Source organism: Diaporthe amygdali (assembly GCF_026229845.1).
Source record: "Diaporthe amygdali strain CAA958 chromosome Unknown NODE_45_length_313557_cov_64_577745, whole genome shotgun sequence".
Classification (NCBI taxonomy): domain Eukaryota; kingdom Fungi; phylum Ascomycota; class Sordariomycetes; order Diaporthales; family Diaporthaceae; genus Diaporthe; species Diaporthe amygdali.
The window spans coordinates 135,211-161,480 of record NW_026517065.1 but is presented as its reverse complement, the minus strand read 5'-3'; the positions used below and the strand labels follow the sequence as shown (position 1 = coordinate 161,480).

Sequence of the window (26,270 nt, the reverse complement as noted above, 5' to 3'; positions counted from 1 at the left end):
CCCTCTGCTGGTGCAGCAATGAGGGACTCAAGCCGTGGGGATACTTCACAAACATCGAGTGTATTCTCAAGCATAGTCAACATGCTAACACTTTCTTCAATAACGAAAAGAAAACAATCCAGCAGCAATTCAGCAGTGGATAGGGGTGAATGTATGCATGTGCCCATGGGACTGAATATGTGAAATAAAGGAATATCAAATGGGGCACACCACACCGTAGAGATGTTCCAACGGAAGTGAATATCTTGCTTCCATCTGAACAGAATAGAAAGCACACTCATACCTGTTTTCTCATATGAAGTCCGAAGACATCATCTAGTTGATGTCCTCAGAGAGATGGGGACACTCATCTCGCCGAAGCTCGGAAGGAGGAAATGCTGTATTGCAGGAGAGAAAATCCCCGGCATCCCTCCACCGCTCCGGAAAAGAGTTGATAAGACATTCCCGGGACCTGTTCGTTATCTGATGAGAGCCAAGGTGTGAAAAGTCTAATCACGAAAGCATGTGACAGAGACCAGCTGGAAATCCCAGTCTAGAGATGCAGGTTGATGAAGGCAAGATTGATAGGACATGCATGTTCCTGCATCCGGTCTTCGGGATCAGGTGCCCAGTAATATGTAATCATGGAACTACAATGTCAAGATTCAGTTAGAATCCAATTCCAGCAGTGCAGGCTGATGGATGAAGAGAAGGTTATTATAACATGCAGGTTTCTTACAGGTTAAAGCATCCAGTTCCTGCATGTCGTCTCAGGGTCTGCGGGCCAGCGGGCCAGGGATAGGACCCACCGGGTCCCAGATCGCCCAGGCGGCTGAATCATGACCAGTACCGAGGTACCTTGATCCGCACTGGTGTCAGCACAGAAGCACCTACTTCCCTCGCATCAACAGTTAGCCATCAACCATCAACGCAAACATCTTCAACGTACCTTTGCCATCACACTTCATCTGAGACAGGTGACCAAGAGGATCTTGTCCAGACATAACCCAACCAATAGTGTCGTATCACTTCTTCAGCTATGGTCTGCTCCAAGTGCCTCAAGTTGTCGAAAGGGACAACCCTTGCCACTCCAAGTGTGAAGAAGAAGAGTGAGATGTATCACGGATCGCCAGCCTCTTCATCGTCCAAGTCGGCCACGCTGGGGCAAACAGGTATCGGAAAGGTGAGAGACGCACCTTTCGTCGTGTGTGTCAAGTGAGAAGGTTATTGCTAACGGCCGGATGTTGTCTAGAGCAAGCTGCTTTCCAAGAATGCAAAGAACCCCTATGCTCAGTACGCTAGGTCAGTTGCACCACTTAGAAGTCAGCTCTAAACACGGTAGATGACTGACCGAGTGTAACAGCTCCTGCACAAAATGCAAGACCAAGATCTCACAGGGTCATTCGTACTGCAATAAGTGTGCATACAAGGATGATCGTATGCTCAACCCACTGCCCTCTGAATCTCCGCCGTGGATTACATCATGTAGGCTGACCAAGGGAAACAGTCTGCCACATGTGTGGTAAACCGAACAAGAAGACATCTTCCAAGGCACCACAGATCTCCGGCCAGAAGTTCTCGATGAAATGAGACATCCCCTTTCAGAAGATCATGTCCCAGATTACGGGTCGTCGGCATGGTGATGGGGCAGGCGCCATGGCAGAGAGACGTACCATTACAAGGCAGCCGAACGACCCAGCCACACCGCAACAAGAAGCGACGGGCTCAATAGGTGAGGCTACAGCCATACCCGGAAGGACCATGGAACTCTCGCACCTGGGCGTTTGACATCAAGTTTGGAGAGGCAAGGGTGTCTTGACCTCGGGTGTGCGATAATGTATACGCAGGGACAGGCAGACTTCGCCCCGGTCATGATGAGAGCTTCTTACCAACAACTCAAGGATAGAGCGCAAGGTGAAGAGAGATTCTTTACTAAGATTTGCTAAGAAGTCGTCCTTTCATTGCATGACAAAGATGATGTTTTAGGGCATATGGGTTCATCTGAGCAGCCTTAATCACAAACACAGATCTATGCCCAACAGATTACTACCGGCCTTGTCGAACTTAAATTCATCATTTCACATAGAGTCTTATTTCGCTACTTAAGTCATCAGATAGATGCCTTCACAGACCCGCTGAGCACCTCCTCAACAAACTCCCCAATCGCAGCATTCACACCCTCAGTCGAGTCCCACAGCGCCCAGTGTGTACCGCCCACTTTTGCCCTCTTGAGGCTATCAAAGTGCGCCTCCATTCCCTCCGACATCCTCGGCGGCAACGCTGGGTCCTGCTCAGCCACGACTACCATAGCCGGCGTCGACACATGCGGCGGCTTCCCATCCTTGAGCAGCGCCAGCTCCTCCTCGTAGTTGTACTTGCGCGTGCGGTACCAGTTGAGCGGGCCGCGCATGCCGTTGCGCGCGTACTGGCCCACGTAGAAGTCGACCTCACCGGCGTCCAGCAGCGGGCACTCGCCCATCTTGCCGAGGTTCTCAAAGTGCACGCCGTGGTCCGTGGTGAAGACGTCCTCGCCGGCGGGGCCGCGCGCCCCGTACAGGCCCGTGAGCAGGCCGCGGATCTTGGCCGGGTCGCTGCCGATCTCCCGCTCGACGTCCGGCCCCGCGAGCTGCACCTGGTAGCGGAAGTTGGGCAGCATCTCGACGAGCTTGGGGTAGTCGATGAAGACGGGCAGCGGCGGCGCGTAGGGCGTGCACACGCTGAAGACGCCGCGCAGCAGCTCCGGGTGCCACAGCGCGAAGCGCCACACCAGCGCGCCGCCCCAGTCGTGGCCGCCCAGGATGACGCGCTCGCCGCGCCCGATGACCTGTGCCAACAGCTCGGCCATGTCGTCGCAGGATGACTTGAGGCTGTACAGGGAGAGGTCCTGCGGCGCGTCTGTGCCGCCGAAGCCGAGCATGTCTGGCACGATGACCTGGAGTCCTAGGGAGGTCAGGTATGGTACCTGGTACCGCCAGCCGAAGCCCAGGTCGGGCCAGCCGTGGATGAGGAGGGCGGTGGCGCGCGGGGTGCCCTCCGGCTTGGCGAGGATGTATTTGTACGTCTTGCCCCGGACGTCGGCGGTCAGGGACTGGGCCCTTGGGTCGTTGGGCTTGAGCTTGTCGACGACCATGGTGGGCGAAGGTGTGTGTGGAATGTACTCGGGAGGGGACGAGAGAGTGATGTGCCGTAGGGGCGTCTGGGCCGGCTCGAATTATATACTTATACGGCCGGAGGACCGATGGTTCGACCGGTGGAGTCGAAGCTCCCTGACTCGTTTCGATCGGGGGTCTGCCGCGGCCGCCAAGCTTGGTGGACGGAGGCTTGTTTATTTATCCCGCATGTGCTGGCGGAACGGCGAAAGTGCTTGCTTGACACTGACGTCAATCTTCTTTGGGCTTCGGACCCCAGGATACTCTTATCATCTTCATCTTCTGAGTTCACACAATTCAAGGATCTGCCAGCTCTCATCTGAAAGCAGCATTCTGGAAAGTCATAGGCATATTCGTCGAGCTCTACACTAGTGCGCTGTACAAGAAACAAGGACAAGGGGGCCCCAGGTCGGCCGAGGCATCAAGACTCGCAGCGGAGCCAAGACGTAGCTACCACAAGGCGGGCCCTCCGAGAAACCTCGGTCGGCCCAACGATCAGCGGAGACGACTGAGAGAGCTGATGCAAGATCTTACGATATCGGCCTATACTTCGACAAGACTGTAACATGAGAGACTAAGCCATCGTCATCTGGCTGCGACACTGATCACAAATCAAGACCCTGCGACGGATTTCCCGGGTGTTCGGAGCAGGGACACTCGATTCCAAACACCGAAGTGCCTCAGCGCCCAGCCCGCGCTCTTTTGGTTCAGGACCAGGAGGTGCTTTCTTGTTCAGGAGCGCCAGTAAACTGCTCAATATTAAACTCCATTCCAGGGGCTCAGGTCACCTGCATGGGGCTGTTGAGGTCTACTGCTGCTCTGGACTCTATCTTACATTCCCCACTACCAGCTGCCCACCACATGCCCATAACAAACAAAGAGTCAAGGGCTGAGCAGATTAGTATATGACAGTATCCTCCTCCGCCTCGACCATCTCGTCGTGATCCTTGTCCTCGTGGTGGGTTGTTTTCGGTGTAGGGGCTGGGGCAGGGGAGTGTGAGCGTGAGTGTGCATGTGCGTGGGCGTGATGATCATGATTAGTAGAAGCGGCAACATCAGTGGTGGACTCATCTTGCGCAGCGTGGTTAGAACGTTCTTCGGCTTGCTCACCAACCGTAGGATCAACTTCTGGTGGGCCAGGCAGGGCAAGAGCGCCCAGGTCCCTGAGTCTCTGCTCCTTGCGGCGCTTGAATTGCCTGACTTCGTCCGCAATGTCATCCTCTGCGTCGCGGATCTGGTCCTTGATGATGTCCTCTTGCTCTTGCGTGAGTTCCCAGGGGCGGTAGTACTAGAAATCGCATGATGAGTCATCTGCCGCGTCAATTGGGAACGGCCTCACTACTGGGAACGTACCAGCTTGGGCTCGCTCCTGGTCCGTAGGCTGTGCGCCATGGCAAGCATGTTTGAGTGACGGGTGCGCATCTATTTACCTAGGTCAGCAGCCATTCCTCCTATACTGTACCACTGTAAAGTCAATGCCGGCACCGAGTCACGGGAACAGACTCACCACTTGCTCATCAAACCGAACCTGCTCGATCCTCCTGACCTTGTCGAGTCTCGCGAGCTTCTCCGTCCGGCGCTTGTCGTCCTCGGTCTTTTGCTTGACGGCTTTTTCCTGCTGTTTCTTTTCAATCTCCAGACGTCGCTTTTGCTGAGAATTTGCCGTGGTTTGACTTAGTGTGCTTAGCAAACCACCGAACAGACGCCTGCCGCGCTTCTTCTCCTCCTGTGAGTAGCTCTCCCGCCGGTCGCGGTCCCTCTCTGCTCCGTGTGAGGATGACATCCGCCGGCTTGTCTCAGAGCCGCGTCGGTCCGACGGGCTGGTCGGGGAGCGGTCATCATACCGCCTCGACTCAGAAGGCCGCCTTCGTTGCTCTGGCGAGGAGGGGATGTCCACGGCTTGGCGCTGTCTGCGAGCATTCGGGGAAAGACTCTCTTCCTTCAAGAACGCGTCCTTGATTGGAGATCCATTTCTCTCCCCATGCCCATTCTTGTTTGTCCCGTTTCCATGACGTTTGGGGCTTCTGCCTGGACTATCCTCTGTTCTTGGGCGCTTGTTGGGTGCGTCTTCGTTCTCATCTACGTCGGGGTCGGGCGAGGCACCAAACGATTTGCGCTTGAGTTGGTTCGTCTCGGCCGTCTTCGTTTCAGTCATGACTGTGTTGGTGTCGGGCGGAGGACTGCGCATATATTAGCCAATTGATCTCTTTGTGCTGTATCATCCCTTATGCCTGTGCATGGCTTACCTTCTCGAGTTGGCCATTGTGTTGGTTACCGACAATGACAATATGACACTGCTCGAATGTCGACAGTACAGCTCCGTCGAGTCAACGTCTCAGTTCGCGATAAACCAGAACGGGATTGTCAAGGCAAGTACAGGGTGAAACGGAAAGGAGAAGAGCGACGAAGCGCAAGACGAGGCTGAACTGAGCTGTGAATAATTTGCGCCGGGACGATCCCCCTCCCTCAACTCAGACCTGCAGCCGAACGAACGCACAGAGACTCGGGGAGCTCGAGCTCAAGGGTTCCCCAGGCATGGGCTACCCCACACTCGGGCGGCCGTGGGCCCCAGACCCAGGACCCGTACCAGCTGGTGGGTACCTGAGTACTGCCCAGGTTGGCAGGCAGGGGGTCGCGTGCAAGCAGCGCTAAGTCCTCCAGTGGAAATTTCGAGCAAGGCTGGCAAGGCTGATGATCAATCCGATAACTTACCACTCACTCGCCCTCCCTACGCAGTATATCGCCTCGCCTCGCCACCTGTTGCGTCCACCTCCTTCTTCCACCCCACGACACCCTCACCTCACATCACCTTACCACAACTCGCCCACCATGTCCCGCCACCACCCCGACCTCGTGATGTGCCGCAAGCAGGCCGGCATCGCCATCGGGCGGCTCTGCGACAAGTGCGACGGCAAGTGCCCGGTCTGCGACTCGTACGTGCGGCCCACGACGCTGGTGCGCATCTGTGACGAGTGCAGCTTCGGCAACTACCAGAACAAATGCGTCGTCTGCGGCGGCGAGGGCATCAGCGACGCCTTCTACTGCCACGAGTGCACGCGCCTCGAGAAGGACCGCGACGGCTGCCCCAAGATCATCAACCTGGGTAGTTCCAGGACGGACGTGAGTTGCAACCCTGTCCTTCCACCACCTTCCATTATGCTGCTCCAGGGATCGGTCTCTATGTTGAGGATATTTGCTGACTGCTTTTGCGAATACAGTTGTTTTATCAAAAGAAAACGAATCGGACGTACTAGCCCTTCTGAAGCCCGGGTTTGGGCTGTTTTCCTACATCATTTCGCAAGGGCGTTCAGGTATCTGGGGGGTTCTACATTTGAATTTGCTCGACAAAATCATCATCTACACAAGACTTGACGGCTAGAGGGTGGGAAATGCAAGGTGATGAGCTGGGTGGAAAGAATGCTGCATGGAGAGGATATTTTGATACCGGTCATCATCGAACAACATAAAAAAGTTCAGCAGGTGAAGAAGAGTAAAACTGTGATACCAGCCAATGTGATGCAAAACTACGCTGTCATATTTTCATGCAATTCATACAAAGCTCCAAAGTCTCCTTTGAGCAGTGTTCCCCAACGCCTCTCGATGCCAATATGTGCGGCCGTCATGCTGCCCCTCAAGTATTATATGTAGCTGACCTTCACACCCATGCCAGCCGTGGCTTTGACCTTATTCCAACTTGTCCCTAATATCCGAGCTATGCGTTCTCGCATATTCTTCTTCCCAAACATGACAACCAAGCCTATGATGAAGGCCAGAAGCCTCATCAGCAGCATCGGGTTCGTATGGAGCTGCACGCTCATACGCTCGATCATGGCGCGCACATTGGCAAACATGACCGCCGCCTTCGCGCCAAACGATGCTGGCGCCACCGCCTTGCTCTTATTAGGCGACGTACCACCGGCCGCCACCGGCCTCGATGGCCTCGACGGTCGTGAAGAGCTCCCCGTCTGCGCCCTAGCCCGCCGCGCCCTCCCCGCCGACGAGCCGCCCGTGCTCCGGGAATCGATGCCATAGTCGACCTCGCTGCCCTCGCGGCGGGCCCTCTCCTCCTCGAGGCGCCTCTTCTCGCGGTCCTCGTTCTCGGCGCGCAGCCGGCGGGCCTCCTCGACGTCGCGGCGCAGCTGCTCCTCCTGGCGGGCCTTCTCGTCGCGCTCGCGCTGCTCGGCCTCTCGCTGGTCGTCCTGCAGGCTCTGCAGCGCCTGCAGGAACGCCTCGCGCCGCTCCTCGTCCAGCACCGAGGAGACGCTGATGAACTCGCGCGCGTACTCCCACTCGTTGTTGCGGATCAGCACGTGCAGCGTGTACAGCTCCAGGATCTTGACCCGCGCGTTTAGGTCCCGCGGCGTGTCGGCGCCGCTGCGCGCCCGCGAGCCGGACCTCTGCCGCGGCGGGGCGCCGCCTGGCATTGGGTGTGTCGGCGGTGCGAAGCGGCTTGATAAATCCAGGTTGGGAGTCGCTGAGGCGGCGAGATAGCTCTCCAGGCGCTTTTGGTTCAACTCCTGCGTCCTTGCATGTGTGAGGAGGAGAGTGGCCCTAAGTCAATATGTCAGTCTCTCCGCTGGCAGTAAGAAAAAAGTTAATAAATTACGCACAGGTTGATGACGACGTCAGAGTCGACGTCCGCCTCGACACCATGGTAGCCGTTCTGGACCACCTCCTCCCAGACGTCCCCATCCCGCACCTTGGCGCAGAGCGACCTCCACTCCTGCGTGCCGAGGGCCTCCTTCCCCTCGTCCGGGTCGAGAGCCACTATGGCGTTGAGAATGGCGATGTACAGGGTCCAGACCTTGATCCTCGTGTTCCGTGAGGCTTTGGCGACGGGCGCAGGTTCAGTGGTGCCGTTGGCAGTTGCCGACTGGGTCGGCGAGGGTGGTGTGATCGTGATTAGAGGCGTAATTGTGGAGAGGGCCTCGGGCAGCCTTCGCGTGAGGAATAAAGTAGATGATTGCCGGTAGGTTTTTGAGACATACGAGGCGGCGTGACGGGCGGCAGCTGGGGAGCCAAGGGAGGATATAGAAGACCGGAGCGACTGGGTAGCGAAGCCCTCGGTCGAGGTCGGACTGAGGGTCGCGGTATACGCCCCATTTGTTGATGGAGCAGCCATTGTCTAGTCGGTACGAGCCTTTCAGCCTTCAGGGGAGCCGCTGCGGTGATCAGGATGGCATTGATGGATTTGCACGGGAGAAATTGGCCGTCATTTAAGACGAGGGCTATTCCGGATCGCGGGTAGGAAGTCGGACGCGCATCGTGGTGCGGTCTGCAAGTCTGGCAGCCAAAATTCCAGTCGGGGATTGCATGTGGTTGGGCGAGGTCACCAGGGAAAGCAGTCTTTTGAGCCTCGGCAACCGGTTAGTCTAAAATGTGGATGGGTCGGCCGGGGTCGGTGATGAGGCGGCCGGCCCAAAGCTGGCGAACGGGTACCACAGCAGAATACAGTGCTGTCAAGACAATCCACCCCTGCCAAGCCCCTGGTCAATTGACTCAATTCGCTTTTCCCCAGACCAAATCCTGGTCTATAGAGATCGGCCTGCTCCCAAGCGGTCATCCTCATCTGTGCCCTCTCGATATTACGAGGCGATAAGATTATGCTCTGCCGTCGACAAGAACCACCACCATACGCCCAGAATACATAGCCCGAGGATGTCTATTTATGGATAGTGCGTCTGTTTTCTAGTAGGAAAACATACTTTCAATGCAGCATCTGTGGATTCTAGGCCCGCATGTAACTTAACCACGCACCCTTCCAGTGAGATGGTCTCCTATTTCTTCTGAGACAATGAGTTAATGCCTATGTGTAGGTAGGCAAACAGATCCACCGGTTCCGTCCATATTACTTACTTCCTAGGTACTTGGTACCTCTGCGACACTTGATGTTGCAGTAAGCTGCACGGCAATACAGGAAATCCCCTTCCAAAGTTGCTGCCGGATTGTCAATAGCAAGATGTTATTCCACTCCTAAAGATCCAGTATGAGTAAAGCCGCCATTCTGTGGAACTCGACTTAAATTTTTCTTGGTTTCTTCTCTTTCCTTTGCGTTGAATCGACTCCTGGGTTTCTCCTCTAGATGATCAGAGCCGGGAGCCTCAGCCGCGGGATGGGTCTTGAGAGGCCCACATCTAACGAAGACCTCATTTCATGTATCTAAAGGTCGGGACTTGGTAAAACTTTCATCACACTGCCACCTCTCATTTCTTCTCTGCAGACAACTTCAACACGCAAGTCAACATCTTCTCCATGATGTATGGTCTGCGCGGAGTTAAGCAAAGTTGAGATGTTAAGATATCTCTGACGGTACTGTTTCATTGCCGTTGATATCATGAAACCAGCACAGAGCCATCAGCATTCTGCTCTCTGAGACCTGGAATGCTAGATGACATACTCATGGGGCACTTGAACATGTCCCAGCAATCACCTTGGGAAACAAGCACTGGTTCTCATCTTATCATGTATTTGAAATTGCAAAGACGTTCTCCTTTTAAACGTGCTCAATATATTCTCTTCTACATATTTCTTCAAGGGCAGTCTCCTTCTGCTACTAGGCTTCATGGTGATAATGTCCCTGTATATCCGACATGTTGAGTTGTGGACCCAGTTATACATACGTGAAGGAGTGGCCCAAGGGACGGGGAAAACAAAACGAGTGCAGAACTTGAGATGTCAATGAACTTAACACCGCGCCAGATATGGCACCTTGTGCTGTCAACCCCTAACAAGCCCAACGTATCTCGGACAGCGTTACTACAACAGTGAAAGGTCTTGGAGGTGTAAAGATCAAGGAAAGTGGCATCCGGGCTACCTGACCCATCACCTTGGGTGTGTTGTGGGAGTGCAGAGCAGGGGCAGGAGCAGCCCACTGCCACTGGACAAACCGAGCAGGTAAACAGCAGCAATCATGTTTTCCAGACACCACCAGGCATCATTGTGTCACAAAATTCACTTCATAATACTCAGTGCTCGGAGGTCACCCTTCTTCACCCTTGATATCCCATGCTTAGTTCATGCATAGCTTCTTTCAGTGTTCTCACCCCAACCAAGATTCACATTTCTCTACCTAGGAAATCACTGCTGCAGACACTCGTTTCACCCTCATCATCAATTCACCTTCGAGCTTACCTGTCTTCATTGGCGGTCCATCAGTCATTCCACAGACTTCTTTTGCCCAGTGACTTCCAATTAGCTATACCGCCTCTGCACAGCAACTATCGCGTGGAGACTTTCCATTCTTGGAAGAGCACCTCCGAAGATGGAGATCGACTGCACCAACTTCTGGCGAAAGCTACCTTCCATCCTCAAGGCTATCAGCGAGGCTAAATATGTCTCCGTGGATCTTGAGATGAGCGGGATCTCGGCCAAGCCTTTTCTCTCGAAGCCAACTCCATCTATACCGACTCTGCAAGAGATTTACGATGGCGCGAGGGTGGCAGCCGAAATGTACACCATCCTGCAGTTCGGCCTCACTTGCATCAACTGGGAACCTGAGAAGAAATCCTATGTGACCAAGACATTTAACCTTCCACTCCATCCGGGTGTTGTCGGAGACAGTGTTGCCTCCAAACATCTTGCTAGTGTACTAGACAGACGATTCAGACTATCAACCTCAAGCCTTGGTTTCCTCGAGGGCCATGGGTTCAGCATCCTTGACGTTTTCAGCAAGGGAGTGCCCTACCTATCTGACTCAGAAGCTGGACTTCAAAGCATTGATGACTTCATCGAGGGTAAAAGGCAAGCTAACGACCGTATTGATGTTGATCGACTTTCTTCAGAGTCAAGGGAATTCTATCGCTGTGTTCAGGAACAAGTCTACGGGCGGAGACATTTTATGGAGCTTTCTGACGTGGCTCCGAGCGAGGCTATAGAGGTCTACGGCCTACACAAAGGCCGACTGAACAGCCTGCAGAAGCGTCTCATTCACCAAATTGTCGAGGATCAGCTCGAGAATTGTCGAGCGTACCCCCGAAACGGAGGCACGTACATGGAGATTTCAAAACTTGATGGTCCAGGAGAAGGACCTCATCATATAGATGTCAATCACAAGTATCGCAAGCAGGCCGTAGCGAAGCAGACCGGAGCCCGTCTCCTGTGGGACGCAATCTGCGGGAAGCCGTTCGCCGACAAAATCGATTCTGCTCTCATCTTCCGCGAGAACTCAGTCGAAGCCATGCAGCTAGACATAACCCTAAAGAAATATGAACGCCAATTACGAAACCAGCAGCCGATTTTTGTCGGGCACAACCTTTTCTGGGATCTTTGTTTCCTGCACAGCATGTTCGTTGGCCCTCTTCCAGAGTCAGTTGATGCTTTCAGGACTATCACAGGGGAGGAACTCCCCCGGATCGTGGACACGAAGTACTTATTTACAAGGGGAACGGATGAGATGTCGCCGGACCTGTGCCTGAGCGAGTGCTTCGACGCCGTAAAACGCCGGGATCTCCCAATGGTGGTCTCTGAGACTTTTCACAGCCAGCTCAACCCTTGCCCTCACCAGGCCGGATATGACAGCAAGTTACCACATATCCACCCAACCACCCTCGCCTATATAATACTGACTTGAGTTGAGAACAGGCTACATGACAGCAGTCGTCTTTCTCAAAAGGTCCTACCATCTATCCCAGAATAGAAAAGGCTTCTGTTTCCTGCCGTCAGAAGACTTGGGCGAGAAAGCTTTGACTTCTCGCACTGCGTCGATCTCGCTTTCGTCGACCCCTAGCACCCATCGTCGCCTGTCTCTCTCCCTTCTGAGAGAACTCGAAGCAAAGGAAGCTGCGGGGCTGCCGCCGGTGCCGCCACTACCACCGATGCCTGAACTGCCACCGGTGCCATATTATAATAATTATCAACCACCGATAGTGGTATCAGGAGCGCGACAGGGAGGGAAGGCCGTGCTCAGCTCGACCAGCAAAGGCAACCTGCCGGAATCAAAAGCGTTCGTGGCACAAGGAGCCCCACTGCCACCGGTGCCATATTATAATAATAGTCAATTACCGATAGTGGTATGTGAAGCGCGACAGGTAGGGACGGCCGTGCTCAGCTCGGCCAGCAAGGGCAACCTGCTGGAAGAGCGGGACGAGGACGTCGCAGCACTGGCCAAGTTTGAGACCCTGCAGCCCGAGGCCTCCTCGGCGACGAAGGCACCACCCACCCCAGCGCAGACGCCTGAACCAAAGCCAGAGAGCCACTCCAGGGTGCCGGGTTCGTTGCCAGAGTGGGACGAAAAACTCTGGCACTATTACGGCAACAGGAGTCGTGTCGGAGTTTTCGGGAGGATGTTTTACACCGGAAATTGACTGGGGAGCGAACTCCTTTGGTTTGTGGAGAATCCAGGAGCAAAAGGTCGTCTTGTCTCGTAATATGCGTGCCGCGATAACCAGAGACCAACCCTTTCCGGTTCAAAGATGGCACTTGTGAGCTTGAGATGAGGCTTGATTCAGAATTGGAAAATGCCATGGCTGGGATTTGTTCGGGGATTGAGCGCGTGTGACTGGGCAATAGTTGGAGCTCTGTATTGGCTTGTTTGTACTCTTGGGGCGAGTCTCAGGGCAGTCGGCAGGACAGCGACATTCGGTCTGTATTCTTTTTTTTCTTCGTCGGGTTCTGCATTCAAGGATTACTGCATTAGCGAATGTTTATCAGCGATGTTGGTAGGGCTGGACATAGATTCTCTTAAGAGTAGTAACTCAATAATTAATTGTAGTCAATTCAACCGTTCCTCAAACACCAAATGGTGTGGCAGTGGCTCGAGTGGCGAAAGGCGAGCCACAAAGTACATGAGTACTCCTCTCGGCTTACTCAAGACCTTTGCGACTGGCTCCCAGATGTGGAACACACAGCAGAGGATATCAAAGCCGTGTTGGCCAAAGTAGATTTTGGGAGCTTTGTGTGATTCGCGTCCTTGCTCTGTTTTGCAAAAGCGTCTTGAGGCACGTACGTTCAAGCGACGGCTACCAAAAATGCTGCCAGTTGCACATTTGGTTGGTATTGATGGGTTTTTGTACATACATACACCTACACCCTCTCCCATACTTACATCCCAGACCACTTTCCAGGACACGCCGCGTATGCAAAGGCTACCGCGCCGGCATGGAGTTCATAACGCTCCGCATGGTCTGCTGGTTGATGGCCTTTGCCAGCTCGTCCTTGGTCAGCCACTTGAAGTCGGTGACGCCCCACTTGTTGTCGGCCAGGTCGACCTGGCCGGCCATGATGCGCGCCCGCAGGTAGAAGATGTCGCGCCCGTACGCCTTGATCCGCCGCTCTGTGCCGTTCTCGCCGCCCGTGTACACGGGCTCCCTGTGCTCGTGCGCCACCGGCACGCGTCCCACCATCCACGTGTTCATGTTGACGCCCGCGCAGCCGGTCAGCGCGCGCGCGGCGGTCTGTAATGGAGTTGCAAGTTAGTAAGACATCTACCCCTGCTGCGCAAAGAACAATGTTCCGGGGATCTACGTACCTCGTGCAGGCCCTCGTCCGGCCACACGTCATCCTGCGGGAAGCGCCACAGGCCATCCTTCCTCACGATCAGGTACAGGGTGCGGTCGAGGGCGCGGTCGAGCCTCCTGACGTCGCCGGCGCGGTCTGCCTCGGTGCGGCGCGGGTTCGGCCTCTCGATGCGCACGCGGTCGTCAAAGCTCAGGCGCTCGCCGTCCTCGGAGACCCGGCTCTCGGCCTCGGTGTAGAGCGCCTCGCGCAGGGCGCCGGCGTCGGCGAGGGCCTCGCCCTGGCCGCCGAGCAGCAGCTCGTCGTCCCAGGCCCACTTGCCGGAGCGCGTGACGCGGCCGATGCCGCGCTCCATGGTGTGGCCGCGCTCGGCCCACTTGATGGCGAAGTCGATGGTCGCCGGCTGGTCCTTCTTGAAGTAGAAGCGGCGCGAGAAGGGCGTCGCCAGCCGCTCGTTCAGCCGCTTCTGGTACAGGTAGAAGGCCTGCTCGAAGGGCGTCTGCTCGCGCGTCAGCAGCGGCGGCCGCGAGAGGATCAGGCCCGCCCGCAGGCTGTGCAGCTTCTTCGGGTGGTTGGTCTTGAGCTCCGGCACGAGCTTCGGGTCGGTGGGCGGGGTGGTGACGTTCGTCTCGACGGGCATCGTGGTGGGTGAGGCCGAGTATGCCCTCCTTGATACTGGCTGGCTGGTCTGTCTGTGGGCGCATTGGGTACATATTTGAGGCGCTCCTGAAGGTGGGCGGACCTTCGTGTTAGCTATCGAAGTGACAGGACATGGAGGCACTGGCCGGTTGGGAGATTGTCAACTTACTCCTGAGGAGAGGCACAGCGGCCCTTGAGCCCCTACTTGACGCCGACATGATGTGTGTGTGTCTGGGATGGGTGCAGTGTGCGTGTGAGAAGCAACCCTCCGAATCCGACCCGTGGAGCTCCTTTGCGGCGCCTCAGGAGCTTCCCAAGCGTGCGACGGGACCTGAACTTTTTCTCGACGTCGAAAAAAAGGTACGTACCTCGCCTGGTAGCATAGCCTCTTCTCTGATTGGGCGGTCGCACCAGGAAATAGTGGGTCACTTTTCTTCGCATGTCCCCTTCAAAAATCTCTGCCCTCGACCGTATTCTTCCCTTCTTCTCTCCCTCTTTTCCTCTCTTTAGGCACGAATCCTTATCCCAAGGCCTGTTCCCACTCCCAGGACGTCTTGTCATTTATACCGTGCCCAGAGTGAACCCCAGAACAACCCTTTTTTCGCTAGCGGCACCTACTGTTAAGAACCTCACTGGGCTCCGTTAGATAGATGGTTGTCACATTCCCAAAAGAGATCGCTTCTAGCCGACAGGGGCCGCGCACTGCAGAAACTGAGAGCCCGCCCCTGGCTGCTTACTACGAGGCAGCGACCCCGCGATCGTGAAATCTCTCGCACAGCGCGTGAATGAAGGAAACGAAAATCATCGATTCCAGCGCCCACCTCAATCGCAATTTCGATTCGAGATGGGCTCGTTTACTACCAATGCTGACTTTATGCTAAATCAGTTATAGCGCAGGTTTGAAAACTGCCCTCAACAAGCTAGAGGTGAAGCTGCGCAACACGTGAATGCCGAGAATGCGTCCAACGAACTGCATTGCGCGCAAGAGAGAGACATCATCTAGATGCATACATAACGGCCGGTCAGATCATGGGAACAGTGTCATTCCAATCAAGAAACTACCTATCTACCAAAACGCGATGCCCCATTTATATGCGAGCTCTCGAGACGCGATAAGCGTGCATCTCCTTCCATGACCTCGCAGGGCAGTCGATTTGCTAAGAAAAATAAATCCTTTCAAAAAAATATGTTCCCCGACTGCCACAGAAAACCTGTGGCCCCGTCAAAAGCCGATCAACAGGAACGCCGCATGCCGTCAAAGTGTCCAGGGTATCTTTCCAGAGATCGCTCGAGTCCGTGAAACGCCGTACCGTCCATTCTGCCCTCGCCGAGGCACCGTCATGCTTTCAAGTCGTAATCGTCAGTCAGGTCTTGAGTTCAGCCACCGCGCGAGCCACCTCTTTGGTTGCTATCTTCTCCCAGGCCCGTCTGGCTTCGTCATCAACCGCCGTTGGGTCCGACACCTCTTCGTAAATCTTGTGGGACACCTTGCGATTGATGGTGGCGTACTGGTCCGACGAGAGTGTGCGCTTGGAGCGGTCCACCGGCCAGTGTGGCTTGAGTGCATTGCGCACCACCCGGCTGATGCTTTCTTTGATCTCCAACGGCAATGGCTGCCGTGTTGGCGATGTGTCCTCTGCGCGGGGCAATCGGATCTCGTGTTGCCGTCGGGGTCGAGGCTGTCTCAGCTCCGGTGATCCATTCCGATGCCCATTAATTGGACGACTTTCCGAGTCGCTGCTCTCTCCATTCGATCTCGTTGGCGAGTAGTTCGCTGGCGGGTACAGTGGCTCGATATGCGAGCTCAGGGACAAGACCGGTGACCGTGAGGCCGACCTGAAAGCTCCATTGAGAGGGGGCTGCGGTGGGGGCGTGAGAGATAGTGCCCGAGGACTATTGCGAGCGGATGCCGATGGTGAGCTGACTGGTGATGATGGGTCGACTGACTGCGGAACTCCAAACAGGCCACGGATTGTGTCATCGTCGTTTGGGACGGTCATCTCGACCTCCCTCAAGAGCGAAGAAAGGAAGGTTGGCTGCCCCTCTGTCGCAGGTGGGGAGCGGGCTTCCAATGGACCCCCGTTCACCTCTCGCTGATTATTGTTATTGGTGTTGTTGTTTATGCTGGAAGATGCAGAACCTGCCCTTGACGGCCCAGCCTCAGCTTGTAAGGGATTCCGCCTGGTTCGTGGGCGTTTGAGCCGTCGTTCGGGTTCTGGGGCAGGCTCTTGTGGAGATGCTGTGGTGGATCTGGACTTCCTTTTCCGGCCGTTTGGAGTGGCATCTCGGGCTTTCTCCATGGCACTCCAAGCTAATCGTTCCTCGCGGGTCTCCTCGCGCGGAGGTAATGGCTCGGGCTGAGGTGCGACCTGTTGGTCCACCACATCCTGGATATTACGAGCAAAGACGTCTCGAGCTCCGAGCCGGCTCGCTATGCTGAGTCGTTGCTGCCATCGCTGCCACTCACGTCTCTCCCTCTCCCGCATTTGTTGTGATCTTCGGTACTCGGCGAGATCATCGTCTGCCTCGTGGAAGTCGACATCGATACCAGAGTTGCCAAGGATGTGGCCCGAGACCTCACCCCATGCACCGAGCCAGCCGTCAGTACGACCTCTATTCCTCTCATTCCGCATGCTACCGCGTGTGCGGGGGAAGAATCCAGTGCGACGGCCTCTTCGGCCAGGAGCCCGGGCAAAGGCAGGAAGAGACTCCTCTATGGCCTGACCGAGCTGGTGTGCACACTCCATGCAGAACCAAGAGCCATCGGGGACGTCTTCCAGGCCGATGCAGTGTGTGTGATATGGTGTGTCACACCCATCACAGAGGAGGAGGACCTCTTCATTCTCTGCTGTGTTGCAGACGGGGCAAGGCGTGACTTGTTCTTCTTCCTCGGGGTTCTCGTCGAGCCAAGCGAGGGGATCGAATTCGGCAACCTGTTTCTTATCTTCGACTTCGTAGGTGTTCAGGAGGGTTCCTGTTCAAATCCAGAATATTAGATTTTGCAATCGGCTTTGGAAAAAACGCCAGGGCGGAGTTGTGCAGGGCGACTCACCTCCAATCTGATCGTATACTTGGACGGAATGAAAGGTCTGGCGGCAGATGGGGCAGCTGTTCGCCTTGACGGTCCACGCCTTGAGGCACGAGTCGTGCAGGATGTGGCCGCAGACCTGGATGATTGCAATGCTGTTATCGTTGTCATCGGCGTCATCTTTTTTGCTGTTCAGGTCTGTTGTTTCTGGTGTTTTGTCCTTGCTTTGCGCGGACAGAGTGAGGGTGGCTCCGGCTGCTGCAACGGGCAGGTCTGCCAGGGAGACGTCAGAGGTGCTCTTGGCTGGTGGTGGTGGTGCTGCACCACCACCACCCGCTCCTAGGCCGCCGCCATGATCGCCCTCCTCCACTTCCAGCTCCCGCTGCAATTGCGGAAGGGGGATTGCACTGTCCAGGTTTTCCAGACAGACGATGCACTGGTCTGCCATCACAGAGCTTTAACTTTGAATCAAAAACGAGATTCCGACAAAATGATGGGCTGAAGAAGGCATGAAAACCGTCTGTGGAAAAGGATGGGGGGGGATTTGATTCCTGAGAGGGGCGTCAGTCGTTAGGTGGTTGTCAGCTACCGGGCGGGCAATGGGCGTTGTTGCTGGTGCTGCAGGGCTTTTTGGGTTGACTTGATTCGAGGTTGGGGGTGGTGTCAGTGTCGCTGGGTGGCTTGTTAGTGGGATTGTTGGTTTCCAGGCTAACTTTCCAAGATTGGGGCGGGAAAAAAGAGAGGGAAAGAGACGGGGAGAAGGGCAGGATATGCGCAGTTGGAGAAAGGTTAGCCGCTACCTGGGGCGGGCGGATTTCGACTGGCAAACTTACCTAAGACTAAACAGCCTCGGGTCCCCCCTCTAGCGCCCAATGATGATGAGCATAGCCCACGGGATCTGGGAATGGGTACCCAAGACACGACCAAGGGTAGGTAGCTCTTTCTGTCGAGCTGAGCACACCACCTGATCAAATGGTAATCATTCACTCACTCACTTATTCACTTACTCACCCAAGTCCTCCGTCCCCTCTCCGTGTCCTTTTTGGAGAAAGGCCCCAAATCCCGGGTCCTGACCGAAGCTGGTGACCGATCTTGTCTATGTATGTCTGACCAGGGTAGTAGACTAGGTAGATACTGTAGTAGTCCGCACCGCAAGTGTCTTGTCTCACTCGCCCACACCGAGAGCGAGCGAGAAGGGGAGTTGTTGGGGGGGAGGGTTGAAGGGGGAGGTGCTCCAGACGGGAGTGAGAAGAGAGGACCTTGAAGGCACTTTTTGCCCATCAAAACATCAACAACGCAAAGAAATGACGAAAGACAATTTTTGGAAGATCCTGCCTGGCCGCGCCCCAAACAACTCCCAGTGGGGACGCTTCTGCCAGAATGATTTGATTTGCAACAATGGAGAAACTCGGCCTCGCTCGAGTAAATCACACACGTCCCCAGAAAGGCTAATAATATACCCGCCCCCCAGGGCGGACATCTCACAGCTGTGATAGCTTAATTTCGTGCTGAGCCAGAAGGCGGCTCTCTCGCTTCCATATTAGAGGGCCTGCTTCAGTTTGGATGATTCTCAGTGATTCGCCTATTGGCTACTGCGTACCCCGAGTACGTATTGCGGTGACTATTGTATCAACAGAACCCTTGAATCCTTCAGTGCGGGCGTGAAAGAAGGTGTTGGTCAACACGGATGTTCGGTCGTCACACGCCGCACTCTACTACAACACCCCCAGCATGCTTGGCTATCGTCAAGCCAACTCTTGTCCACTACACAACATTCTTGTCCACAGTGCAGCTCCCCGCCATTTCACGCCCAGGAGACTGAGCAAATCAATAATTCACACCAGTAAGAGTCCGAGTCACGAGAATACTCTCAGACACGGCCGCGCAACACGCGGTACGTCCGTCGTGGGGCCGGGATGACGCACCCTGGCTATCCAGCAAGGCAGATCGAAAATAGATGGTTGCCCACTCCCCATGACCAGCACCCGGCCGGTCACAATTAGACAAAGGAGAGGGAGGGGATGACGTGCATTCCTCAAAAGGTGGAAAAAAGGCAACACTGCGCTCCGAGTCCCAGGCACCGACCGATGGCTTGTGAAAAAGTCTGGTTACGATTGCAGGATCGTGGTTGCATTGTCCAGGCTGACAGGCAGAGCGAGGCGCCGCGGGCTACGGTCCGCCTAGACGAGGCGGGAGTGGGAGAGAAAAAAGACACGATTATCTGAACAACTCCGTGTGCTTCATTTGGCTAGGCAGATCATCTTTTCGGAACACATCTTTGTGCAGCCCACTGCCTGGCCACTCATCAAGTTGACCCGTCCATCCAGTTGACCCGTGACGCGCACCCGACGAAAGTCGGTTGCGTCCCCGCCCCCATCACACGTCCGAGTTCCCGAGTTCGGTAGACCGAGTGTTGTTGTTCATGATGGAATCAATTTTCATTATTTGATCCCTCGCCTCGTTCCAAATTCCGTCGAGGCCATCCTCACAACCGTGGTCGATGCTCGTATAACCTTTGCTGAGAGAAGACCTTTTGTTCCCTAACACCCGGAAATGTGATGAAAAGCAAAGCCATGAAACACCTTCCACCCTGTCCTTCGTCGTCTTGCGAAACCTCTTACACCTCAGCGATCTCGCGCAGACGTCGGAGCGTTGATCGCATGGCGGCGGCAGCGGGTGTGGCGACAGTGTAAGCACCTCCGCTGTTGTCCATTGTCAGCCCATCTTCATCGACGTATGTCGTTCCAACATATGCCTGCAGCAGTGACGTGGGTTTGACATGGGGCGAAGGGGTTGCCACTTACGCAACGGTGCGCTTGCAAGACTTGCAGTCCCAGATACCGACAGAGTGACGCTTGACGCTTGTCTTTCCGCAGAAGGTGCACACGTACTTGGCGTGCTGGGTGATTTCCATCTTCTTGACGGACTTTCGGAGGGAAGCACCGTATCTTTAAATACTGCTGTCAGCTGATTGTTGCCGTTATGTCAAAGACACAACCCGTCGTGGTGCCGTGTGACCGCAGCATAGCCCCTCGATCCATGTCTCCCCCTCATGTGTCCGTTATGCAAGGTGGGAATCCATGGATCTGAGGGGCATTCTGCTGTGCCGTCTGGATCTCCCAGCTGGATGCGACGGGCGACGGGCGGGAGTGGTAGCATCTATGAGAGGAAGTTTGAGCTGTTCGTACCTTGTACCGTACTTGCCGGTAACTGCGAGTTATTTGTCAGCCCTTCATCCCATAAATGTGCAATGATATTCGGCGAGGCATTCGTATGAGCGATGGTCGAACGTCGTAGCAATGCATGTAGCAATGTAGCGGTAGCAGGACAACGATGATTTCCCATTCCTTAGACTCGCGATGTTGGCCCCCCGCACGTCATCATCCCTCGTGATTCCAGGCCCCAATTGTCGATAATTCTGATACGTCGATAGTATTGTAATAATTTTCGACGGTCCGCTATGTGCTGTGTGCTGTGTGCTTGATGCTCGACCATCGCTCGTTTGGGCTGTGGGAAGAAATCGTGGGAATTTCGCAAACGTACCTCCGACCTTCTTGGTTCGCTGCGATCACATTAACGTTAGCTGGGTGAGGCCGATACACATTAATATAATTCAAGGCGCTTACCTTGGCCATTTTGTCTGGATTTGAAGTCGACTTTACGTGGTGCGAGAAGTGGCTTGCGAAGTCGAAGTCGTAGGTCTCCTTTGGCTGGTGTCGCTGAATTTCCTAGGGAGGTGCAAGTCGATTCTGTGGGCAGCTTAGGAAAATTTACGAATGCCTGAGGCAGGAACAGCAGGGGGATTCGCGCTAGTGGGGTTCTCTCTGGTCCCCGGCTGGTCCCAGCTGGCCGCCACTTGGCAGATCGTTTCTGGGGATTCCGACTTGGCTCAGATAAGCTTTCACCGTGAGCTGATGCGACTCGAACATCACCTTCTTCGATAATCCAAGGCACTCGACCATCTCTCCATTTTTATAAATGCTGCTTACATGGATTCCATTTGTCTGCTTCAAGATGCAATGGCTCACGCACGCGGCCCGGCGAGGTGCAGGTATCAGACCACATGGAGGGATGGACTGGGAGACTTGACTGAGCCGAGGCTCTTGGCCCACTCCCTGTGCTCAGTCAAGGTTGCTTGACATCACTAGGCTAAGGGATCAGTGGTGTAACTCGATTGCAGCACAGGACAGGAGACATTGTAGATCGTATTCGCAAGACTCTGCTTCGCAGTACAAGTCCATGAGAGATCCCGCACTGCTCTCACCCCAGATACTCTGAAGCACAATCAATCGACTGATTCTATTCTGTATGTTCATTCAGTGACACTCTATTAGTCCATCCACACGTTGCGCCTCCTTGTCAGACCTCACGTACTCGACTTGAGATATCCCTGTTACCACACCACAGGTTCTCAAGATGGGATTCAAACAGCATGGGCGGACGTATGACCTGGTAGTTTTTGGGGCAACCGGTGCGTTAACCATAATTATCCTCATCATCCCAAGACCTGAGGGACTGACAGGCTCAAACAGGTTATACTGGAAAATACACTGCAGAACATATCACCACGCACCTGCCCACCGATCTTAAATGGGCCATTGCTGGTCGTTCCCGGGAGAAGTTGCAAAAGCTCGCTGACGAGCTCAAGCCCTTGAACCCGGATCGACGACAACCTGGTTGGTGCATTTCATAATATCCATAGACCTTCCATGTGTCCCTGCGTCATCGTGGCTGCTACCTTTCCTCCCGGCTGACTTTGTCTGTAGAGCTTGAGATCTGCAGCTTGAACGGAGATGATCTGGGCGCGTTGGCCAAGAAGACGTTCATCTTGATCACAACTGTGGGACCTTATGGGCAGTATGGGGAGCATGTCAGTGAACCGAAGTAGCGACATCCCTGGCCACAGAGGGCGAGACTAACATGAGCCAGGCCTTCAAAGCATGCGCCGAGAATGGCACGCACTACTTCGACGTCACAGGGGAGGTTCCCTTCGTGGCACGCATGATCAAAAAGTACGAGAAGGTCGCAAAGCAGACAGGCAGCATGCTCTTCCCGGAGATCGGCTTCGAGTCCGCCCCGGCGGACTTGATTGTCTGGTCTCTTGCCAAGCACAACCGCACCGAACTTGCAGCCAAGACCCGTGAGGCGGTCATGTCCATCCACAGGATAAAGTAAGCAAAGCCGAGCAGCACCAGTCCCGTACGACGAAGTTTGGACTCACATACAACAGCGCGGCGCCCTCGGGCGGGACCCTAGCCTCCCTCCTCGGGTTTTTTGACACATTCAGCCTGAAGGAGATAACCGAAACCATGCGGCCATTTGCACTCTCCCCCGTGCCAAATCCCAACGCCGCCTCGCACAAGCCGTCTCTCAAGACGCGGCTGACGGGGCTCCGCACGGTGCCCAACCTGGGGAAAATGACGACCTGCCTCGCCGGGGACAGCGACAGGGCGATAATCGGCCGGACGTGGGGCCTGTTCGAGCAGATCGGCACGAAAGAGGCCGAGGCCTACGGGCCCAACTTCGCGTTCAGCGAGTACATGAGGACGCGCAACTGGCTGTCGGGCGTGCTCATGCACTGGGGCATCGCCGTCGTAAGCGTCCTACTAGTCGCACTACCACCACTACGATCGGTAGTGAGGAGGTTCGTCTATAAGCAGGGTGACGGCCCGGACAAGGAGCAGTCGAAGAAGCACGAGATCGAGATCCGCGGCGTTGCTGCGCCTGACACCGAAAGGCCGGTCGGGAAGCAGGCGTTCTGCCGGGCTACCTACTTCGGCAGCATGTACGCCTGTAAGTTTGCACTCATCTGAGATGTTCCTGATAACTATGGCTGACGAATTGCAAAGTGACCGGTACTCTCCTCGCTGAGGCCGCGCTGACCGTTCTGGAGGACGATATTGACCTTGGTGGAGGTGGAGTCTTCACGCCGGCCTGTCTTGGTCAGGGATTCGTGGACAGACTAGACGGTGCCGGATTCAAGATTCAAACCGAGTCGGTATTGACCTAGAGTGTCATTGAGACGAAGGACAAAGGACAAAAGAGAGGTAAAAGATTGACAACTGTCGGCGGCTTGCATGTTGTGATTATCGATCAAACGACAAATATAGTGCATTACATTCTCTATTGATATCCTGTAATACTTGACTCTACCATATTGTAGACTCAGCCAAAAGGGTCGCCAAGAATGGGTTGGTTCATGCCTAGGAGCCGGTGCCGGTGGATGGCCACTCGAACTGATCGACAGAAGATTCTCTCGATGCCAAGTAGGGGATACAATCAGCCGAGTCTATCCGTATAAGAGATTGTATGCACACCTGTATTCTTTTTTTATTTTTTTTTTAAAAAAAAAAAAAGAAGAAGACGGATTCAACCAGGCTAATTGACGTTTATCTTGCGCTCAATGCCTCGTTACTTTAGGCTTCTCACCTTGTGGTCTATGGAGTCTATTGTGACTTTTGTATTTCCCAGGGGCACTCTGCCTTCTCAAACCGTTACAAGTTTATACCGGACGCCCTCACCTCAGGAAATGCAAATATATATACGAACACGCCACTGCTTTGTGTGGTTTGAAGTGCAGGCAGCGAGCCTCAAGTTGCCCGTCAGTCTTTGGCGTCTCGCAGTGGTATTCAGACAACGTGGACTGAGACACGATCTTGGAGGCCACAAGTGACACATGCACGCTGTGAGACCATGTGTTGTCAATTCTCAGCAGTCTGGTGCAAGTCTGTGCTGCTGCGTTGTTCACCTCGACGCTTAACCGCTCTTGGAACTTGTTGACAGTTGAGATGATGATCTCAGTATGTGACCTATCCCAGGAGGCCCAGCATTGGCAACCGATACTTTTCAATTGCTAGTGCAGCTACTAAATGGTACGCCGCTGGAGTGGTCTCCACACAACGTGGAAGTAGATCCTCTCCTTGATTGCAGTCGTCAAAATCGATCTTGGAACGGTCCTCCAAGAAGGCGACTAAACGACCAGGCCGTTCTGCACCTTGGCATTCAGTTTAACGGGTAGTATTCAGAAGCACTCAGGGCATGGGCGCCGTTTTAGGCGTTCGTCAGACCTGCAGGCTGCAGGGATCAGCTTCTCCACACTTTGGCGCCCGTCAACTTCAATTGGGCTGCCGCGGCCGCTGCTGAATTTCGACCTTACTGAGCGGCCGTGGACGTCATTGCGCTACGCACAGCTTGAAGGCTCTCTCTCTCTTCCTCTTGTCGGGCCTCATCCTGGGGTCTCATCCTGAGCCTGGCCCTCCTTTCTCATGCCCTCGACGAACCCTCCAAGCCTCCAGCACACCATTGAGCAGTCTCGTGCTTGAGTTCCTTCAGAATGTCCGCAGTAACAACAGAGAGCTCGCCGCTCCTGCCCGTGGCAGAGAACAGGCCCAAGACAGTCCGAAGCGTGACCTTCAATCCCAACCCCGTCACCAGAACGATCGAGGCCGAAACCCAAGACTATGGATCACGCCCTCGAAGCTCGCCAGGTGATTCAACAACTACCGCCTCGGCCTCAGCCTCAGGCTCCTCGTCAGCGGCGGGAGCTGGTCCATCGGGGCCTGTGCTCAGCGCCCTCAACTCCAAGCTGCGAAGGAGGCACAGCGCAGGCGGTCCTGCAATGGTCATGCCCGGCGCAAAGATTGGTCCTCAGAGGTCAACAAAGAACGCACAGAAGCTCAAGCTCCTCCCAAATCCTGAGCCTGACGAGGACGGCCCCGACGAGGAGAGCGGCCGCGATGTCTACGCCCAGTACACACGGATCAAAGACCCTACCGCCCGACGGGACGCAGCGCGCCTGGGCAAGGCAGACAGGACCCGGCTTCCGAGGGTGACGGCCTACTGCACGGCGAACAAATACGACATGGACGGGCTCATGAGGTTCCTGAAAGGGTCGCGGGGCAAGGCGAAGGGTGCAAACCCAAAACTTATCGACGAGTGCATATATTCACCGTATAGTTACAGCAGCAAACAGGCCGAGGTGGGCCTCCAACAGCAGACGATACATTCAAACCCGGTACATCCATATGAGCGGAGGCACTCGACAGGAGAGTACGCGACGGCTGCGGCCTCAGAAGCAGGCTACCCTTTGACACAGGACCTGATCGACCTGAGGCAAGAGAGCCAAGACTACGAGTCACAACGGGACACTTTCGCTGCTGAAAGAGGAGACGAGAGTGCCATGATTGAAGCCGCGGACTTTGATATTGAAGTGCATACCTCAGAAGTATTCCTTTTCGAGTATGGCGTGACTGTAATATGGGGCATGACCCTGGCGCAAGAACAACGCTTTCTTAAGGAAATAGCGAAGTTCGAACTCGAAAAGCTGGCGCCGGACGATGTCGAGGTCGAGTACTTCAACTTTTACTACACAAGAGAGTACTCGGCGCGGATATACAACGACTTCATCGCACTGAGGGACAAGAACAACTACAAGGTCAAGCTGGCCATCGCGCACGCGCTGGCGCAGAGCACCAAGACATCGCTGTTCGAAGAACTTATGGACTCGACCATCGACGCTTGCAAGGACATCCCGACCGAGATCGCGCTGACGGGCAAGATCGCCCTGACCCGAAAGCAGATCCACATGCAGATCGGCGAGCTGTTCATCCTCAAGCTCAACATCCACCTGGGCGGCTCCATCCTCGACACTCCCGAGCTCTTCTGGGTCGAGCCCCAGCTCGAGCCCGTCTACCAGGCCGTGCGCAAGTACCTGGAGATGGACCAGCGCGTCAAGGTGCTGACCGACCGCATGGACGTCGTCGGCGATCTGCTGGCAGTGCTCAAGGACCAGTTGAGCCACGGTCATGGTGAGAAGTTGGAGTGGATCGGTAAGTGGTTTCCATGCCCTGATACATTTGCAACGCATTTGCGTCTATGTCACCCTCGTCACTAACATTTGGTCACTCTCAGTCATCGTGCTCATCGCAGCAGAAATCCTCGTAGCTGCAATAAACATTGTTGTAGATCTATATTGGGTCGATTAGACCACACGGCTGAAACCGCACACCAGGGTCAAATCATAC

General features: G+C 54.9%; 11 protein-coding genes across 11 annotated transcripts; 5 read left to right on the top strand and 6 right to left on the bottom strand.

Moving 5' to 3' along the window:
• Nucleotides 1-1,018: 1,018 nt before the first annotated feature.
• Nucleotides 1,019-1,569, top strand: J7T55_007789 (Cysteine-rich PDZ-binding protein; the record flags this gene model as incomplete). The annotated part of the gene is made up of 4 exons (XM_053134474.1): nucleotides 1,019-1,162; nucleotides 1,232-1,281; nucleotides 1,343-1,416; nucleotides 1,487-1,569. 4 exons carry the CDS (start codon nucleotides 1,019-1,021, stop codon nucleotides 1,567-1,569), a joined length of 351 nt encoding a protein of 116 aa, XP_052987762.1.
• Nucleotides 1,570-2,089: 520 nt separating this feature from the next.
• J7T55_007788 (uncharacterized protein) lies at nucleotides 2,090-3,109 on the bottom strand (the record flags this gene model as incomplete). Its single annotated transcript, XM_053134473.1, has 1 exon — nucleotides 2,090-3,109. One exon carries the CDS (start codon nucleotides 3,107-3,109, stop codon nucleotides 2,090-2,092), a length of 1,020 nt encoding a protein of 339 aa, XP_052987761.1.
• A 917-nt stretch (nucleotides 3,110-4,026) lies between these two features.
• J7T55_007787 (uncharacterized protein) lies at nucleotides 4,027-5,391 on the bottom strand (the record flags this gene model as incomplete). The annotated part of the gene is made up of 5 exons (XM_053134471.1): nucleotides 4,027-4,109; nucleotides 4,239-4,416; nucleotides 4,482-4,550; nucleotides 4,636-5,308; nucleotides 5,375-5,391. 5 exons carry the CDS (start codon nucleotides 5,389-5,391, stop codon nucleotides 4,027-4,029), a joined length of 1,020 nt encoding a protein of 339 aa, XP_052987760.1.
• A 566-nt stretch (nucleotides 5,392-5,957) lies between these two features.
• J7T55_007786 (pre-mrna splicing factor ini1) lies at nucleotides 5,958-6,382 on the top strand (the record flags this gene model as incomplete). Its single annotated transcript, XM_053134470.1, has 2 exons — nucleotides 5,958-6,248; nucleotides 6,347-6,382. The coding sequence occupies 2 exons, from the start codon at nucleotides 5,958-5,960 to the stop codon at nucleotides 6,380-6,382; spliced, it is 327 nt and encodes a 108-aa protein (XP_052987759.1).
• Nucleotides 6,383-6,766: 384 nt separating this feature from the next.
• Nucleotides 6,767-8,250, bottom strand: J7T55_007785 (uncharacterized protein; the record flags this gene model as incomplete). Its single annotated transcript, XM_053134469.1, has 2 exons — nucleotides 6,767-7,679; nucleotides 7,739-8,250. The coding sequence occupies 2 exons, from the start codon at nucleotides 8,248-8,250 to the stop codon at nucleotides 6,767-6,769; spliced, it is 1,425 nt and encodes a 474-aa protein (XP_052987758.1).
• Nucleotides 8,251-10,389: 2,139 nt separating this feature from the next.
• On the top strand, nucleotides 10,390-12,430 carry J7T55_007784 (Poly(A)-specific ribonuclease PARN; the record flags this gene model as incomplete). The annotated part of the gene is made up of 3 exons (XM_053134468.1): nucleotides 10,390-11,648; nucleotides 11,740-11,959; nucleotides 12,155-12,430. 3 exons carry the CDS (start codon nucleotides 10,390-10,392, stop codon nucleotides 12,428-12,430), a joined length of 1,755 nt encoding a protein of 584 aa, XP_052987757.1.
• A 780-nt stretch (nucleotides 12,431-13,210) lies between these two features.
• J7T55_007783 (54s ribosomal protein l17) lies at nucleotides 13,211-14,220 on the bottom strand (the record flags this gene model as incomplete). The annotated part of the gene is made up of 2 exons (XM_053134467.1): nucleotides 13,211-13,519; nucleotides 13,594-14,220. 2 exons carry the CDS (start codon nucleotides 14,218-14,220, stop codon nucleotides 13,211-13,213), a joined length of 936 nt encoding a protein of 311 aa, XP_052987756.1.
• A 1,363-nt stretch (nucleotides 14,221-15,583) lies between these two features.
• On the bottom strand, nucleotides 15,584-17,695 carry J7T55_007782 (uncharacterized protein; the record flags this gene model as incomplete). Its single annotated transcript, XM_053134466.1, has 2 exons — nucleotides 15,584-17,193; nucleotides 17,272-17,695. 2 exons carry the CDS (start codon nucleotides 17,693-17,695, stop codon nucleotides 15,584-15,586), a joined length of 2,034 nt encoding a protein of 677 aa, XP_052987755.1.
• Nucleotides 17,696-19,623: 1,928 nt separating this feature from the next.
• J7T55_007781 (ribosomal protein L37ae) lies at nucleotides 19,624-20,882 on the bottom strand (the record flags this gene model as incomplete). The annotated part of the gene is made up of 6 exons (XM_053134465.1): nucleotides 19,624-19,765; nucleotides 19,869-19,949; nucleotides 20,052-20,195; nucleotides 20,436-20,457; nucleotides 20,791-20,809; nucleotides 20,874-20,882. 6 exons carry the CDS (start codon nucleotides 20,880-20,882, stop codon nucleotides 19,624-19,626), a joined length of 417 nt encoding a protein of 138 aa, XP_052987754.1.
• A 781-nt stretch (nucleotides 20,883-21,663) lies between these two features.
• J7T55_007780 (saccharopine dehydrogenase) lies at nucleotides 21,664-23,257 on the top strand (the record flags this gene model as incomplete). Its single annotated transcript, XM_053134464.1, has 6 exons — nucleotides 21,664-21,718; nucleotides 21,780-21,923; nucleotides 22,014-22,117; nucleotides 22,177-22,418; nucleotides 22,478-23,040; nucleotides 23,097-23,257. The coding sequence occupies 6 exons, from the start codon at nucleotides 21,664-21,666 to the stop codon at nucleotides 23,255-23,257; spliced, it is 1,269 nt and encodes a 422-aa protein (XP_052987753.1).
• Nucleotides 23,258-24,580: 1,323 nt separating this feature from the next.
• J7T55_007779 (uncharacterized protein) lies at nucleotides 24,581-26,231 on the top strand (the record flags this gene model as incomplete). Its single annotated transcript, XM_053134463.1, has 2 exons — nucleotides 24,581-26,075; nucleotides 26,158-26,231. 2 exons carry the CDS (start codon nucleotides 24,581-24,583, stop codon nucleotides 26,229-26,231), a joined length of 1,569 nt encoding a protein of 522 aa, XP_052987752.1.
• Between the last annotated feature and the right edge of the window lie 39 nt (nucleotides 26,232-26,270).